The sequence below is a fragment of the Arvicola amphibius genome, chromosome 6 (genome assembly GCF_903992535.2).
Source record: "Arvicola amphibius chromosome 6, mArvAmp1.2, whole genome shotgun sequence".
Classification (NCBI taxonomy): Eukaryota; Metazoa; Chordata; class Mammalia; order Rodentia; family Cricetidae; genus Arvicola; species Arvicola amphibius.
In genome coordinates this window covers 24125866-24143761 of record NC_052052.2, presented here as the reverse complement: position 1 = coordinate 24143761, position 17896 = coordinate 24125866, and the positions used below count along the sequence as shown (strand labels likewise).

The window sequence follows — 17896 nt, the reverse complement described above, 5'->3', positions numbered from 1 at the left end:
AGGTAGCAAGGGGCTGGGGTCAAGAGGATGGTTTGTCCTGGGCTTGGCTGCAACACAAATGAGCCAATGACCCTTGGGACAGGGGGCTGGGAAGCAAGCATGCAACGGGGCTTCTGTGCTCCTGGGTCAGGGCCAACTGCTCTACCTGGAATGCTAGCTCTTCTCTCCCAGGACTGCACTGAATGCTTCTTCCAGGAAACATAGCTACTTCATTTCTCTCCACAATTCCCAGGGCTGGGAGTCACTTGCTGGAGAGCTGGTGCAGCACCAGGCAGCCGCAGAGGGCAGGAGGGAATCTGAGCCCTGATATACAAGTCCCATCATGATCTTTGGTCCATGTTTCCCTGGCCACTTGAGGTTAATGGGACTACGTGCTTGCTCTTCTGAGGCCCAAAGGAGACTTTGCAGCCTCAGACCAACAGGTCCCCACCTGGCTCCATGAAAGCATTGCAGACCCAAGCGATACCACCTGTGTGGCAGGGACAGCTGCCCACACCAGCCTTGGGGCCTAGTGCTCTCCCCAGCCACTGTCCACATTCTCTCTGTTTCAGCTCCACCCTCTGACAGAGGCCTGGCATCTCCCAGGGAGCTCCAGGGACTTAGATGTAATCACAGCCCAAATTTATTGAGCATTTACTTGGTGCCAGGCACTGAGATAAACACTGTGCCTGGTCTGTCTTACTTAATGCTCACCACAGTCCCCTGAGCTGAACATGGGGTGTCCCTGTGTTGTCACGACGAGGCTGAGATTCGGAGAGATGCAGCGACTTGCTATTTACATCGCAGATTTGGGATCTGAACGGAACCGTGAGCTCCCCTTCCCATTCTGTCGTAACTGCTGAGTCCCTGGCAGTGGGAGCATGGGATCCAAACCCAGGGCTTTAGGATGGAAGAGCTCTTCTCAGACCTGTGACCTTCATGGTCACCCGACCCTTACAGACCCAGCATGTGCCCATGAATACTTGATGCGGTCCTAGGGTCTGGTATGAATCTTCAGACTATTCCAGAGCTCAGACACATTCCAGCCAGGCTTGTGAGTGTGGGGGCCGTGACACTGGCTTCTAGTGGGAGAAACACCTGTGAGGAAAGAGGATTAAGTGTGGTGGCTGGGCAGGAAGGGAGAGCGCTATGACGTAAGCACAGATTGCTTCTGTGGATGCAGGGAGAGGTGGTTTGGGTCTCTTATCAGGTATGTGCATGAAAGAGAAAGGGATGCAGGCATTGCTCCAGGTGGCATCTGCCTAACATGCATGAGCCCCAGGGTTCAAATGGAACCACACATGCATGTCCATGCACACATACATACACACACACACACACACACACACACACACATGCACACACATCTGACATCCCTTGAGAAAATGACAGCCTGGTGCTGTAAGGTTGGGAAGAAACTAGAGTAGCGAGGGAGAGCAGGTGTGTAACTGTGTTCTGCATGTGTCTGTTCTTAACAACTTTATATGTGCTTATAATCGACTGCGATTGTATTCCCACTCCCATTGCCCTGTCTTATCCCCTTCTCACTTTTCCTAACTAGTCATGGGGGTGGGGAGAGAGGGGGAGAGAGATTAATTCTTGTTCATTTTAATAAAGGCTGTCCGTGTGAGCACAGGTGGGGGGCTTTTGACTGCAACACAGGTGATGTCTAAGAGGCTCCCCAACTGAAGAAAACAACTCCCTCTTCATTTGTCTGTTTCCCTGCGTGCACAATTGTGTGCACACTCATGAGTGAAAGGGTGCCCTGGGGACGGATCTGTGTGTGTGGCATGAGACCATAAGGAGGCCTGGGCAGATATGCAAGTCATTGGTGGCTCCTCATAGAATGTGTTTTACCGGGGTAGAGCCTGTTCTAACTCCTGCCCCTGTGACCATGAGGATGGCTCACAGGAACTCCACCTGCCACAGAGCCTCCATGAGGCCTTTGCAGAAGCCACTGAACACTGAATAAAGAAGGAGTAACAGGCAAGAAAAAGCAAGGCCTGTCTTTTCCTCCATTGTGATTCTTGAACTCAAACTGCTCACTGAATTCCATCTTTAGCCCTCTTGAGGGACACTTTGGGCGCTGAGCCTCGAGGCTGGTTCCTTAGTGAGAACAACAGCCACGCCCCTCTTCACCCCCCCCCCCCCCCACGACAGGAGAGGCATGACTGAGGGCAGCTTGGGCATGTGAGAAGAGCCGGCAAACCTTTCTGATTTTGTCTCCTATGATAGGGAGAATCCCCCCGCTCTGTGTTATTGCGTGGTTTAGAAGGGCAGGATTCAGGGTAAAGTTGTGTAGTCAGAGGCTGCCTATTTGTTTCCTGACCACTCAGACCCAAAATAATCATGCAGAAACTATATTAATTACAAGACTGCTTAGCCTATTAGCTCGGGATGCTTACTAACTAACTCTTGCAACTTGATTAACTGGTCATCTCAGCTTCACCTTGCAGATACGACGTTAGGCCCAGAATGCCCATGTGGCTGCTTGGCTGGCATTTAGCATTATTCCACAACATATCCCCTTATATTCTACTTCTTTGTGAGCTTTATGCATAGACAGACTTCACAGTCCCAAGGATGAGCGTGTGGAGTGAAGGAAAGTTGAGCAATAAAAGCTCGGCTTCCCTGTAGAGTGACCAGGGGAGGAGGTGGCCTCCCTGGAAACCTGCCTTACCTCACCGTCCCTGGGCCCAGCCCAGGGTGCTCTTCTAGTCCCATGGTGCGCACTCTTCCGAGCCAAGCTCCGATTCTTTCCCCTGTTCATTTTCCTCCTTCCCCTGAAGAAACTGCCCCAGCTCTTCTAGAGATCGAGCATGTCAACGCATAAGGAACTATGCCCCGCTGGTCACAGTTGCCAATGGACAAGTTCGACTATAAGATGCTGCAGTACATCTGCATTGCAAAGATCAAATCGTGTTCACCATACCCGTAGCTCAGATAGTGCGAGGATTCCATTCATGCTAAAAACTCAGCTGTGTTTATGTGACTGTCACTGGTTGTCCATTGTTTCATTTGGGAGCTCTGTTCGGGGGCCTGTGATGTTTCTGGTGCTGTCCCTAGAGAATTAGAGGTGACAGAGAGGAGGACACAGGGTGAGGAAGCATGGAGGATTCTGTTCTGATGCCTTCTGTGGCCTCACTGGTCAGGTGACAGATGAGGTCCCTGCTAGGCTAGGCCAGGGGAAGTGACCAAGGAGAGAGTTATCGATGTGGGGCAGCAACATGGAATGCATGAGTCCCAGGAGGTCAAAGTCAGTGTATGACAATGGCTGCAGTACCCAGGTCAGCAGCTTAGGTTTTAAGCCCAACCTGGTCCTGATCTGCTGTGTGTGGCCTTGGGCTCCACCCTATCCTCCCGCGACCCCCCACCCCGATTCTCAGTCTCCTCACCTGGACCCACTGTGTGGTCTTGGGCTCCACCCTTTCCTCCCCTGCCCCCCACTGATCCTCAATCTCCTCACCTGTGGAAGGAAGACAGTTGTAGTATCTCTGTCTATGTAAGATGTGTGTTCAGATGAAGTCTGACATGACTCAGCTAGTAAATATGCTTGACACCAAACTCACTGACCTGAGTTCAATGCCTGGAACCCACATAGTGGAAGGAGAAAGAAATGACTATTGAAGGTCTTCTCTGACCTCCACATGTGTCTTAGGGCATGTGAGTATCTGTACCCCCAGGCATCACAAACACACACACACACACACACACACACACATACACACACCAGCAAATAAGTGTAAAAAGTGTTCAGATGAAGCTCTGAGCCTTACACCAGCTCATGAGACTCCTCCTGCTTTTTAGGTTGTGGTTCACTGACTCTCTAGATCCTCTGCTGTGTTTAGTTAAAATGGGATTTCTAAGCCCAACCTGAGCCATAACAGCGAGAATACAAGTCATATACCCCAGTCCAGGCACAGGCTGGGATGAATATTGGTCCTTCAGGGGTAGCTGTCTACAGCCTAGGGGTCCTCTGGCCTATTCTTATAAATAAAATAAGGTTGGACTGTAGTGCCAATTGCCAGCTTTCACACCAAAGGAAACTGAGCCGTTGCAGCAGAGGTCATATTTATTAGATTTTGTACATACATGTGCACACATATGCATATAAATGACACGATTCTCTCATTTATAAAATGTATAATTATTTATACTTAATTCACACAATAATACTTGTGTTGCCAGGCAGTAAATCATATACTAGCTGTGTAAAGAACTCTATCACTACCTCTCTGGGAGTCTAGAGTCATGTAAAGAAAACTCACAGGCAGACTCCATTGTAGGGAATTTGAATGAATGAATACATGAATGAGAATGAGTGATGTAGGAATTGACATGTACTCAAAACTCCACAGAAGGCCTCCGAAAGCTCCAAACACTTACAGTGTGGACTTACGTAAGTCTAAGATGAGTTAAGTGACAGAGGAAGCCAGCTTAGTTAGTGGGCCATGAGTTCCAGGATTGTGGAAGCCAGTCACCACAGCCAACCATAGGGACAGTACTTTCTATTCTATGAAGACATGCTCTTAAGGGATTTTTGTGGTTTATGGTAAGACATCGTATTAATGGGGGTTCTCTCAAGATACAGAACTGATAGAAATACATACATGCATACATACATACATATATACGAAAGGGATTTATTAGAATGGCTTAGAGATTGTGGCCTGGGTAGTCCAACAATGACTGTCTCTCATGGGAAAGGCCAAGAGTCAAGAAGTTGTTCAGTCCAATGAGACCTGATGTATCAGGAGTCTCAATCTGGTGCTGGATCCCCAAGGAATTCATAGAAATCTGCTGGTCTCCTGAAGAGGTGGGTTCTAATACCAGCCAAGGGACGCTTCAGCAGCAGGATAGATGAACTTGTCAACAAGAATGAGGGCAAGCAGGCAAAAAGCTTCTTCCTTGTCATTTATGTGGGCAGATTTCGGGTGAGTCTTTTCCCCTCAGATGACCCAATGAAGAAAACCCCCCTAGGTGTGCTGAACTTGGGTTTTAGTTGATTCTAGACATAACAATATTGACTACCATAATTAGCTATACTGAGGATACAGAGGATGGTGATTGATGTTTCATAGAGGAAGTGATGTTTAACTGGGGTTTTGATGGATGAGTATGCGCTTTGCTCGATGGTGAATTGGAGAGTGTTTGGGGTACCTGTTCTTTAGAATAGTGGTGATGGTGGGTATGAGATGAGGAGCAGGGAGGAAGGCAGAAATGGCTGCAGCGGTCAGATTGCAGAGGGAGCCATTACAGGGGTCAGATCACAGAGGGAACCTCTATTTGGCTTTATCCTCAGAATAAGAAAAGGTGTCCAAAGGGTCCTTTCTTTTCCTTTACTCTGTGTTATTCTTCCAGATCATTATTTATTCTCTAATGAGTCATCAGGAGGTCAGAGGGCCAGCCTTTGCTGGCACACCCTGAGAGGTACTCTACAGTGCTCCCTGAGGCACTAATGGGGAGAGGGTACCTGAAACAGGGAGTCTGGTAGTGGGGAAGTCAGTCACACAGATCCAGGGGAGAGATGGTCAAATTTCACATGAGGAAGGAATGGCAGGCCTGGTATCATGTTCAGAGAACAGGATGTTGCAGAGGAGAAGCCAGCAACTGCATTTAGTTTGAAAGGTCCTGAGTCTGCTGCCCAGGATAGAGCCCAGCGATTCCCTCAAGCCAGGCTGCCTAGAAAATAAAGGGCAACAGCTTATCATTGCTTGCCATCAATCTCAGGCCCATTTTGCTGTCTTCTGGAACTGAAGTTGTTCTATTCAGGAGGTTTAGGACCCAGTGCAAGCATAAGGTTTTGTGAGATTCTGAGACCCGTGACCTTAATTGCCAAGGAAGGCAAAGATCACCAGCTTGAGTCATAAGAACAGGTTCAAGGTGGAGGACTCATGCCTGACAAGGGTCAGGGGTTGCTGGACAGGACAGGACAGGCCCACTGATTTGTGGGGTCCTTGGCACCTCTGTCTTGGTTCGATTGACAGGTAGCAGGAAATGAACAACACCAAACTCCAGGTCCACTGGCCCGATTGTCACCCTTGCTCTTCCTGAGAGGACAGTGTGAGCCCCTGGTCAGCATGTCGGGGCTTCATGTGGAATGATCGGCACAGGAATAGCATGTAGGATGAGGGGCCAGGCATTGACAGGGGCAGCCCTGTACTCTGCCATTTGGCCTGTTAGCCTGGGGTCAGTACCCCACGTTCCCTGGTAACCTCACCAAGGAGTCACAGTGCCTCTGTGCATAGGTCGTTGGGAGGACTGGGTAAGATCATTAAGCCATTTAGTGAAGTTTTATTAGAATTATTACATACCAAGCATTAGTCTATGACACCCAATGGAGAACAAATTAGGCCTCCAAATGCCATCCTCATGGAATATGCTTTGTAGCAGGGTGACACCGTTAATCAGTGACCATGTCATCTTGATGACCCAGCAGATAATAGCTCACACTTGATGTTATATAAACTTATTAAACTATATGTTAAAATATGTTACTGCTTTGAGCCTGGTAGTGCACACCTATAATCTCAGACTTTGGAGGTAGAGGCAGAGGGAATCAAGGACTCAAAGAGCATATGAAAGGGAAAAGTGAGGAAGAAAAGAAGTCACATATATAGTCTATAATTTTTTATGAATATGTGATGATATATATCAAATGTATCATATACTGATCTCTGATCTAACAGAAAGGCTGAGATGAACTAGAGACCGCTCTTTTGAGACTAAGCAAACCCTTGCCAAGGCAAGGTATGGGTAAGTGTGCAATGAGTTCCATTCAAAAGTCCAGCAGCTAAAACAACAGATGTGAAGGTGATAAAGACCATGGTGAGGCAGAAGGACTGGGCATGAAGCCACTAATCAGATCTCTTCTCTTTCTCCACCCTTTCTCCAGGCCCACCCTGCCTAGATGCAGACTCATCTCTTCCACAGCCTCCTTTCTTCCTTGCATGCTGGAGGCTGTGGGAAGACAAGCTTCTTTACCCTCCATCTTGCCTCTTTAAGTCATGTGACTATGAAGACTAGTTTCTTGATAGTAGCAAGACATCAAGACATACAGAGGGTGTTCATGGGTAGCATAAGCGGCTCTTCATTATAGGATGGGAGTCCAAGTCTCAAATTAAAAATAAACCTAGCACGATGTAGTTCTAGCTGTAATCCAACCATAGAGAGCCATCGTCATACAATCACAGAGCACATTATGTTGATTGGCAAGAGCTGGGTGTTATAGAAGGGCAGAGTTCCCCACCGCTAATCTACACCAGAACTCTTCAATGCCAAGCACGCCTTTAACAATGCCGTTCTGGGCTGTGTTGGATGTAAATATTCCACTCGTGATTTTGTAAGCAATCAAAGGGAAGTTTTATAGACAGGAGAGCAAGAATGGTTATAATATCTATGCAGAAAAACTCACAGAAAACAAAACAAAACAAATCAAGGAACCCAGTGCCTCGGAAAAATTACTTTGTGGCTTATCTGTTATCTGCGTCTGTCCAAAGACCTTCATCAGACACACAATAAAAGACTAGACTTTAGACATTACTCTTGATATTATTTAGGGACAAATGTATAGGATGGGTACATTAAATTTTTACAAATCAGAGTATTAAATGTAGACTCTCGGGTGATTGCCTCGAATGTCTGCAGTCCTCATCCCGGGAAGGATGCAGGAGAAAGGGAACATATTTTATGCCTCTGTTGGAAAGAATGTTACCTTTTCACAACCAGGCTCTTTCATTTGCTAGCTGCATGGCCTTGACCAAGCAAGCTGCTTCTCCTCTCTGCAGCAGCATTGTCGTCTGTAAAGAGGGAACAACACACACGTGCCCCATAACTTCCTTTGGTAGGTTAAGTAAACTTGTTCCATGGGCCCAGAAGCATGCCTAGCACTCAATGCCTCCATGACAGCCCTACTGTGTGTTAAACTGCATTGTGTCCAAAAATCTGTTGAAGAGTTAGTCCCCGGAACCTGCAAATGTGGCCTTTGGGAATAGTCTTTGCGGAAGATGACTTCACGGTGGGATCATAAGCGTGTACCCTATCCAGCACAGGACACAGAGATGTAGCAGAAGGGCAGCATACATGGTAGGACAACTAGAGGGACACATCTGTGCACTAAGAACCCCAGAGGTTGCCTGCAGCCAGAAAAAGTGGGAAGAGGGAAGGAAAGACAATCCCCACCCCCACCCACCCAGGCAAGGCTTCCTCACTGTGACCTTGTGTCCTCTACCTATGCAGCAATGCCAATATAGAATGTATTTGTTAGTCCCTGGTGTCACTTTGCTACGCCATCAGCCCTGTTGGCTAGCATGTCCTTTAGAAGAGAAAAACTGACCCATTTAAATGGAAATCCAGAGAGACGAGGGGTACAGTTTGGTTCATCCTGTCCAAAGTGAAGGAACTGGATTTGAACCCCGCTCTCTCCGAGCCCCAAGACAGCTCACTCTCCCTTCACTGTGTGACCTATCTGGATCAGAGATTGGGATTAAAGAGGTAACATGAGGAGTGGACCTATTCATTACAGCCTGGTCCCAGCTGAAACCCACTTCAGAGCGGGCTGATTAAGAACAGCTCATTAAGTAAGGAGCAGCAAGCATTTGAGAGGGACTTTAAAAAAAAAAAAAAAAAAAGAATCAACTTTTATTTATAGTGACGTTCCAGTCATTAATTTCAAAGGAAGAAAGCCCAAAGCAGAAGCAGGTTCATTAAAAATTTGACATTAGTAATTTAATTAAATTGGGTCTTTGCGTCTTGTTGCGGCAAATGAAACGTTAGTTCTACACCAGTTCTCAGCCTGTTTGCCATTGGTTCCCTCCCCTCACCTTAGCTTGCTTTCTTCTCTAAATGTTTACCTGGCCCCCTCCACTCCCAGCTCTCACACACATATCACCTCATTGTCTGTGCTGTAAGCCAGCAGCAGGGCACCAGGAGAAAGATTGGGTGAGTCCGGAGTAGGGCATCATGGGAAATAAAACTGAGCCAGCAGCAGGGCGTCTTGGGAAAGGCTGGATGAACCGGCAGTAAGGAATTATGGGAAATTCTCAATGTGCCAGCAATGTGTTGTGCTCACCATAAAAAGTAGAGCTGAGCCAATAGCTAGGCATCCTGGGAAATGTTCAGAGAACCACCTGCAGGGCATCATAAGAAATACAACTGAGCCAACGACAGAGGATCATAGAAAACAAACCATGGGTTAACAGTGAGGAATCATGGGAAAACAAAGCCAGCAGCAAGGGATTGTGGGAAACATCCAGTGAGCTAGCAGCAGAGGGTTGTGGCACACATTTATTCGGTGATCCAACAAGAGACGATCATGGGAGACAACGAGTGAGCCATAGCAGCTCATGAGAAATACTAACCAGAGCCAGCTGACAGAGTAGCGGAAGCAAATCCTTTCACCTGCGCCATCTGACATGCCAGAGAGAGAGAATGCTTGGATCCTTAACATTTTTGCAAAGCAAGCCTCTGAGGATGGGGTCCTATTCTACCCAGATGGCTATACTCCAAGCGCTGAGCACAGTCGGCCCACGATAAACTTCTGTTGCACAAATGAGCTGATACATGAATGAATAGCTTCAACCACTAATTATTGACACAAGTATGTCCCTTTAAGTCTGTTAGTCTCCAGGGTACACATGTGAACTAGCCCTGGCCACTGTCCTCCCAGTCCTGCAGCCCAGTAGGATGACAGTGTAGCAAGTGTGTAGCTTTTATGAATGAACCCCCAACCACCAGATGTGTTGGGGGAAATGAGACTCAAAGATCCCATGGGACTCAAAGTCACACAGGACACAGTGGCGGCACCTGGCTTCAGACCCAGACCAGAATAACTCCAAAGCCTGCCGTTTCCCTCTGCATGGAGCTGCGTCCTCACAGAAAGGAAGGAAGAGGGGAGCTGGGAGGAGAGGAAGAAATTGGAGAAGTCTGCCCTGTAGATTGCTGAGATTGTTGAGCCTGGCGGAGAGGGTTTAGAAGACAAGCACCAACAGCAGAGTGGGCAGGAAGCAGATGCTGCAAGGGCTTTAGAGAGACCAGGGATCCAGCCCACTCTTCTCCAGTTACCTCATGGTTGCCCACTCCGAGACATTGACCCCTACGTTATCTTTTTAGGGCCTTAGCATCTCTGTTCCATCTGCCTGAAACACCTTTGACCTTGATAATTCTTGCTAATCTCAGAGTTGAGCAAAGGTGTGATCTTTTCAGAAAGTCACCTCTGAGCCCCCTGCCTGGTCTGTCTTCTACCATAGCAGGTAGGCCATCTTTAATGGTGCCTGTACCTCCTAAGGGGCTGAATGTTAGATTCACTTGAGTTGTAGTTAATGTGTGTGCCAGGCTTTGTTCTGAGTCCTTTGAGTTCCTGAGCTCGAGTGAATAGTCACCATGACCCTTTCGGGAAGGTGTTGTAGCAATGTCCGCTTAGCCAGTGGGGAAACTGAGTCACAGAACAGTTCGGGGATTTCATCAGGGCTCCACTGAGGTTCTGGAGTCTGCACTCGTTCCATCAGTCTGTGACAGGCTTCTCAGGGGTGGCTTCCTATTGGTAGCAAGGGGAGAGCGGAGCTTCATAGAGAAAACCTGAATAGTGATCCTGTTTGTCAAGCTGATGTCCCTGGTCATTGCTCTGTGCTGCAATCCTGCAATGCTGGGATGGGGCGGAGGGGAGCAGTGGCCTTTGGGTCAGGGGAAAATAGGAGACACACAGGCCTAGAAGTGCTGCATCCTCCCCGTAAGAGTGACAGGTCAGGATGCTCTTGCGCCCTCCTCAAGGCCATTGGCTTTGGATAATGAAAGGACACACACAGGTGCTGTGATTGTTCTGGCCCCAGCTGCATACCATACAGCCTGCTCCCAGCTCGGCTGAGGACACGAGAATTCAAGTCCGTCTTCCCTCCTCTGTGCTTGGCCCAACCTTAACCAGTCCCTTTAACTCCCTGCCCCTGCTCTACCACAGAAACCTCCACCATTGGTAGAGTGGCAGTCACAAAGGAAGGGACACCAGACTTAAAGAGCATCAAGAAGAACTATACTCTGACTCTTGTGTAGGTTCTGAATCAAGGCAGCTATGCTTAAGAGGTTAGTGTGCCCCCCTCCCAGGGGGAAGCTCTCTTCTTTAGTAATGAGGATGGCTGTAACTCACACCCAGTGCGGCACATGGACAAACAGAACATTTGGGGGTTCGAAGAGAAATCCTCAACCTGTGACCTCTTACACGTAACCCGTTCTTCAGTGATCGGCAGCTAAGAGAGGAGAGCCGGTCAGTAGTGGCCGGTCCCATCCAGAGAAGACATGAGATCCAGACAGCTGCCCTGGCCCAAGGGGAGTTGCTAGGGTCTAAGGAGTGTAGGCTAAGTGCAGCTCACCGGTCTCATCTTTCTCTCCTCGCAGTTCTCCCAAGCCACACTTGTGGGAACCCAGGGAGGCTGCCCAACGGTGTCCAGCAAGGCTCCACCTTCAACCTGGGTGACAAAGTCCGCTACAGCTGCAACCCTGGCTTCTTTCTGGAGGGTCACGCGGTGCTCACCTGCCATGCCAGTTCCGAGAACAGCGCCACGTGGGACTTTCCTCTGCCTTCCTGCAGAGGTAGGTCACTAAAGGGGGCCTGTGGGAGCTTGTGGAGGCTGGGAGGGGAGACCCAACTTCTAGTGGGATCTGTCTCTGGACTGAGTTGCACTTCACCCAGTGAGGAAGGGTTTCTGTTTTGTGGGAATCTCAAATCCAGGAACACTGAAGGTCTCTGGGTCGCCAGCTGTTCCCCCAGGCTCCTCAGCCCCACCTGACTTCCTAGTCCTTGGATTTACATTCCCCAGGTTGCTCCCGTAGTAAGAAATTTACTGTACCATTGTACCCGGCACACTGGTCCTGTCTCAGAGGAAGTGTCTGCTTCTGTTGCGTTAGACACTGTCGCTGTTAATCAGCACTCCCCAGAAGATGTCTACTGGCCTGGTGCTGGTGCTCTTCCTTTTTCACCTGTAAGTTTAACTTTTCTCCCAACTCAAAAATTCCCTCCTTCCAGCCTCTCACTACCCTCCAAACTAACATGTTTCACAGCTCGAGTGACCAATATCCTCATTTACCTAGGATATCCTGTGTTTAGTTTTGAAAGCTTCATGTACTAGGAAGCCCACTCAGTCCCCAGCAAGCCAAGACATCAGTCATCCTGCTATTCTTTATTGTTCCACCCCACTCCAAAGCCAAATAAGTGTCAATCATTCCTATTTGATAATAAGTAATACACGATCTTTTTTAAGAGCTTAGAAAATACAGAGAAAAGGAAAGAGGGGAAACAAAACAAAATCTACGCATTTCAACCATAGTGTGAGAGCCTTGCCTTCCATCACGGTGTGTGTGCACTACCCTCTGTCATGGTGTGTGTGCACCACCTTCCATCATGGCGTGTGTGCGCCGCCTTCCGTCATGGTGTGTGTGCACCGCCTTCCGTCATGGCGTGTGTGCACTACCCTCTGTCATGGTGTGTGTGCACCACCCTCCGACATGGCATGTGTGCACTACCCTCCGTCATGGTGTGTGTGCACCGCCTTCTGTCATGGTGTGTGTGCACTACCCTCTGTCATGGTGTGTGTGCGCCACCCTCCATCATGGTGTGTGTCATGGCGTGTGTGCACCACCCTCCGTCATGGTGTGTGTGCACCACCCTCCATCATGGTGTGTGTGCACCGCCTTCTGTCATGGCGTGTGTTCACTACCCTCTGTCATGGCGTGTGTGCACCACCTTCCGTCATGGCGTGTGTGCACCGCCTTCCATGTTGTTACTTCGCTCATTTCTATGGCAAAATAAGCTGACAAAAGCAATGTACATAACAAGGCCTATTTGATCTTCTAGTCTGAGAGGATACAATCTATCATGGCGGGGACGTCATGGTTACAGAGGCATAAGACAGCTCATTGTGTCTGCAGTCAGATTGCAGAAAGAGATGAGTGCTGGTGTTTTCTCTTTTTAGTCAGTGTGGGACCCCAAGTCATGGGATGTGAGTGTCCATACTCAGGATGAGTTTCCCTGCTTGATAAAATATCTCTGGAAAAGCTCTCATAGATATGTGGGAAAGCCCTCATAGACATGGCCAGAGGTGTGTCTTCTAGGTGATTTCAAAGCTTGTCACTCTGTCAATCAAAATCACCTGTCACACCTCATCATCTTCCATTGTATATTGGTCTGTTTCTATATTAAAGCTTGTGCCTGGGTTGGCATTATGCCTGTAGGTGATGTTTTCTTAGTTCTTCAAAAGAATGTATATCTTAACTCACTTTCTATTGCTGTGATAAAACACCATGACCAAAAGCAACTTGGAGAAGAACGCATTTATTTGGCTTAGAGTTTACAGTCCATCACCGGGGAAGCCAAAGCAGGAACTCAAGGCACAGACTGAGCCGAGTCCCTGGAGGAATGCTGCTTACTGGCTTTCTCTTCATGGCTTACTCAGGCTTTTTTCTTACACCACCGAGGACCACCTGGCCAGGGGTGGCATCACCCACAGCGTCTGTGCTCTCCCCTCCTACTGCCCCAAGCTTAGCTCCTGAAATTACTGCCAGGCTTGCAACCTATCCTGACCTCCCAGTTTCTCCACTGCAGGGTAGCCCTGTACACCGTTCCCACACCATGTTGCCCCAGTCAAATGGGAATTGTTCTGGCCCTGAGACTGCCTGCCTTTCTGATGGTCTTTTGCATGCCTGGCTACTCTTTTCTTCCTAAACCCTCGTCTTCAAATATCATAGAGCCAGAACCCACAGATGCTTGTGTGGGAGCTCTGCTGGCAGTTAAGACGTATCTGCAGGTAGCTCTCCTGCTTCAAGTCGGAGTCTCCTCTCTGGTGAATCTCTCCTCTCGAAAGACTAGCCCCAGGGCCAATCCGCTCTCGCCTCCCTCCATCTGCACAGTTTATTCTCAGCGGCATGGATGAAAATTACCTGGCACACATACCTGTTCCCTTCTCCCCACTCACATGACAAGACATCATCAATTGATCCCAGCACCCTCTCCTGCTGGAGTCTGTCTTCTAAGAGGCAAGCTACCAGTCAACCCAAGTTGCCACTGCCTCATGCTTGCTTATTCCTCTAAGAGAACTGGCCTCAGTGGTGTTGGCCTTTCCTGACAGAGCCCATGGGACTAGCACGGCTGCCCCCATCTTCTTAGGTCCCCTGTCTATCCCAGGATCTCCATCTTTTTAGGAGCTTAGCAAGAAAGACCAAGTTGATTGGGTCTGACCTTGGATCTCTCACACAGATGTGTGGCCTTATGTGGCCTGGTCCCATGTGCATTTGGCCTTTGTTGTACCACCTCTACCCATACTCGGCCCTGGGGATGTCACCCTTCACATACTCATATTCGGAGGGATGTGTCAGAAATGTGACATAGTACTAGAACAGGAAATGGAGAAGTAAATGAAATTGCATGTCTCAGTTGTAATCCAGGAAGCACAGTCCTTTCTTAAGCACTACAGACATTGCACCCTTTGGTCCACGACAGAAACTAAATACACATGTAATCCAAGTCTTGTATTCAGAGCTCATATTTGTCTACACCTTCTGGAATTCTTCCTCACCTTCCCTCTCGCCTAACTCCCAGCCCTGCTTCCACTCTGGCAAGTAGCATGGGAACTTGGCACTTTTTTTCTGGACTCTCCTGCCTCTGTAAACCCACGCCCTCTAAATCTCAGTGAGCAGAGACCCAGAGGCATTTGCAGGACCAAATCCTTCACTGAAGATGCTGGGACCGTCCATCCCTGCACAGCAAATGAGTTACCACAAACAGGTGACTGATCCTGAGGCCTGTGGCCTGGCCTCCCTGGTACTTCTCTCTGCTCTTACTTGGTGGCAATGCTTCGCCTAAAAGACACAAGATGCTGGCCTTCTCTTCTTTCTCCAACTCTTTCTGCTTGGAGGCTCCCTGTAATGCGGCCTTGGTTCAGGACTTCTATCTACTCTCTAAGCACAAAAGCCCTGGTTCCCCTCCCCTCCTGATTTTAAATTCTCTAATACTCCCCTCTCCCCTAAGGCATAGAGTGGCCTTTTAAAAACCACCCCCCTCAAAGAAACTAGAGCTGGCTGCTAAATTGTCTCCTTGCAAACCCCAGTAGCAGCGGTAGTGATGAGAGCCAGGTCTGATTAGGCCACCACTATCCAGTGTCAATGTGTCCCGCCGTGGGAGCAGTGAGTGCCAGCTGACGCTGCTGACAGCAGCCACACCCCGTCTGTAGTCCATGAGTGTGTCACATCTAGAACTCCCCTGGTCTCCTCCCACTCCTGCAGCTCCACACTTGGTCATCTGCTATGGCCCCTCGCAATGCAGGTGTCCCTTTGTAGACCGCCACCTACCTGCCCCACCTACACGCTCTCCCTTCCATCCTCTCCCGCCATGGACGGCACAGGTCTGAAGGATCCTCATCGCTCACCCCAGGAGCTCTTTGCCGCTGACTCTGACAATGTCTGTGCCTTTAACATGGAGCACAAGACCTTACTAGAAAGAACCCCAGACCAACTTGTCTCCCGCTGTTCGGTCTCCTCTGAAGGGGCTCCCATGTGAACCACAGGGGAAATGTCTCCGTCTATACCTAGAAGAAAATCTCAAGGCAGAGGCTTCTGGCTATGTGTGGGGCTGAGATGCGGTTGCTTCCTCATCTCAGAATTCTGGGCTTCCCTCTTACCCCAAGAGTTCTGCCTCTATTCATGCATTTTCAGGATATAAATGCTCATCTGAAAATGATTTTTTAGGCTGTTCTTCTCAGAAGGTCAAGTCTTCCTGGAGCAAAAGTGCTCACCGGTTGCCCAGAGCAGGCCAGGTGCCACAGTGGGACCAGCATGCTGGTTTATGCTCAGGAAGGAGCCTCCCACACAGGACTCTCCAGGGCTGATCTCATGAGATTAGTCTCCCCAATGGAAAGCTGTCTGCAAGTATTTACTGTATGTGCAGCAGCCTGGATAGGCTTTGTTTAGCACTAGTGTCCAGAATGCATGCACCCGAAGAGGGAGCTCTCTGTGGGACACATGGCCAAAGCTCCCCAAGCAGACTCAAAAGCCCTGATCTGTCCACTGAAATGGGGGTTGGGGTCAGGGTGCAAGTCAGAGCACAGGCCGAGGTGGGCTATGGAGCAGCTGGGGTTCCAGGCACAGCCGTCCTAAAGCTGACTTCCAAGGATCCCTCCTTCTGAGGCTCCTGGCCCATCTGGGTTCTGTCCAGCTAGCAGAGAGCAGAAGGCCAGGCCCGTGGTGTCCCTTGATCTGCCACTCTAGGCAGAAGTCCCTAAGAGACCCAGCATGGTGGAAGGTCTTTGATCCCTAGCGAGGAAGACCATGGGTGTTACAGCAGCCGGCCTCTGACTTGGAGGAGCATCAGAGACAGCTCTAGCTAGGAAGGGCGGCGGGGGGGAGGGATTTCAGATGCACAGGGGACAAGAAGCACGTGACTGGGAGAAACTGGCTGGAGCAAGATGGGCTTTTCCTTGAAGAGTCAGGACAAGCACTGCCCTCTGCCACCAGACCTCCAGGGGACGGGCATTCAGCCAGCAGTTTGGACAATAGACTTCAAGCTGCAGTAGGCAATTCTAGGCCCAAGGGGTCAGTCCCTGTAGACTGTAAAATGCAGCAGTGCTTGGAATCAGACAGGTCCTAGGAACAGCATCTAGAGCTGTGTGGTCACTAGAAGGCAGCTAAACCTCTCTGAGCCCTAAAGTTGGTATGTTAGCAAGAGCCTTACAGGGCTAATCACTAATCCCCACTCATTCCCTCGGTGATCTGACAACTTTCTGTTAAGCGTCTGCATATTGTGTACCAACGAGACGTCATTCATCACCTGCCTATTGTGGGCCATCTAGCATCATTAGTTAACTGCTTATTATGGGAGGTGTTGGTCTAGATACAGAAAGCTACCGTGATGACTGAAGCAAACTCAAAGCCTGTGAGCTCACAGCGTTTACATCCCGATAGTCAGAAAACGGAAACTGGTCCTCCATCAAGTAAGGTCAGACAGGGATGAGAACTAGGAAGGCCCCTTTAGGTGGATGAAGCTGGACCTTTGGGGGGGGGGTGCTTCAGGAGAGGGCTCTCAGGAGGTGGCAGGTAAACTGAGTCCTGAATGACAAGAAGGAGCCTGTTAAGTACAGACTGGGGAAGAACATTCCAACAAAAGGGGTAGCAAGTATAGAGACGGACTTAGAAAAGAGCCTGTTAAAGGAACAGAAGACAGACTTCTGGGGCAACATGGGAGTGGGGAGGGCAGCATTGTGAGAAGCAGGGTGAGAAGGTGGGGTTGAGGTCAAAATTCAGAAGGCAGCCGTGGTGGTGGTGGGGCTTTACGTGACAAGCAGGTTCAATTCAACTTACTTCTAAAGAAGGGCCCCAGGGCTGGGGGCAGGGAGATGACTCAGTGGGTGAACTGTGTCCTGGGGAAGCATGAGGACTCCAGTTTGATCCCAGAACCTGTGTGAAAGCTGGGCCAAGCAGCTTGCACCTTTAATCCCAGAGCTGAGAAGGCAGAGGGATCCCGGGGACTCACTATCAACCATTTAGCAAATTGATAAGCTCCAGGTTCATTGAAAAATCCTGTATCAAAAAATAAAAATAAATAAGATTGAGGAAGACTCCAACTTTGACCTCTGGCCTCTACATGAGCCTACACACACTAGAACACACACATGTTCACACAAATATACACACATAGACTCATACACATGCACACACATTCCGTCTGGATACAAGAAGGAGAGGCACTGTATTTGGGCAGGGAACATAGGGGAGACAGTTAGGAGGTAGCTGCTGCCTCTACCTGTGGCTACCTGTAGCTCACTGGGGCTGATACAATAGACCCAGGTAGAAGACATATAGGATCTGGGTCTCAGTTTAGGGTATAAATCATAGGCCTTGCTAATAAGCAAAGATTTGAGATTGGAAAGAAAGCTCTCCCTAA

General features: G+C 49.1%; 1 protein-coding gene across 1 annotated transcript in view; it reads left to right on the top strand.

Annotated features, from left to right (window-relative positions):
* Positions 1-17896, top strand: part of Csmd2 (CUB and Sushi multiple domains 2) — a 551269-nt gene that overhangs the window by 188258 nt on the left and 345115 nt on the right. The window contains exon 4 of the mRNA XM_038333470.1: positions 11365-11559. Coding sequence (XP_038189398.1) covers positions 11365-11559 — 195 coding nt within the window. The remainder of the gene's footprint in view (positions 1-11364; positions 11560-17896) is intronic.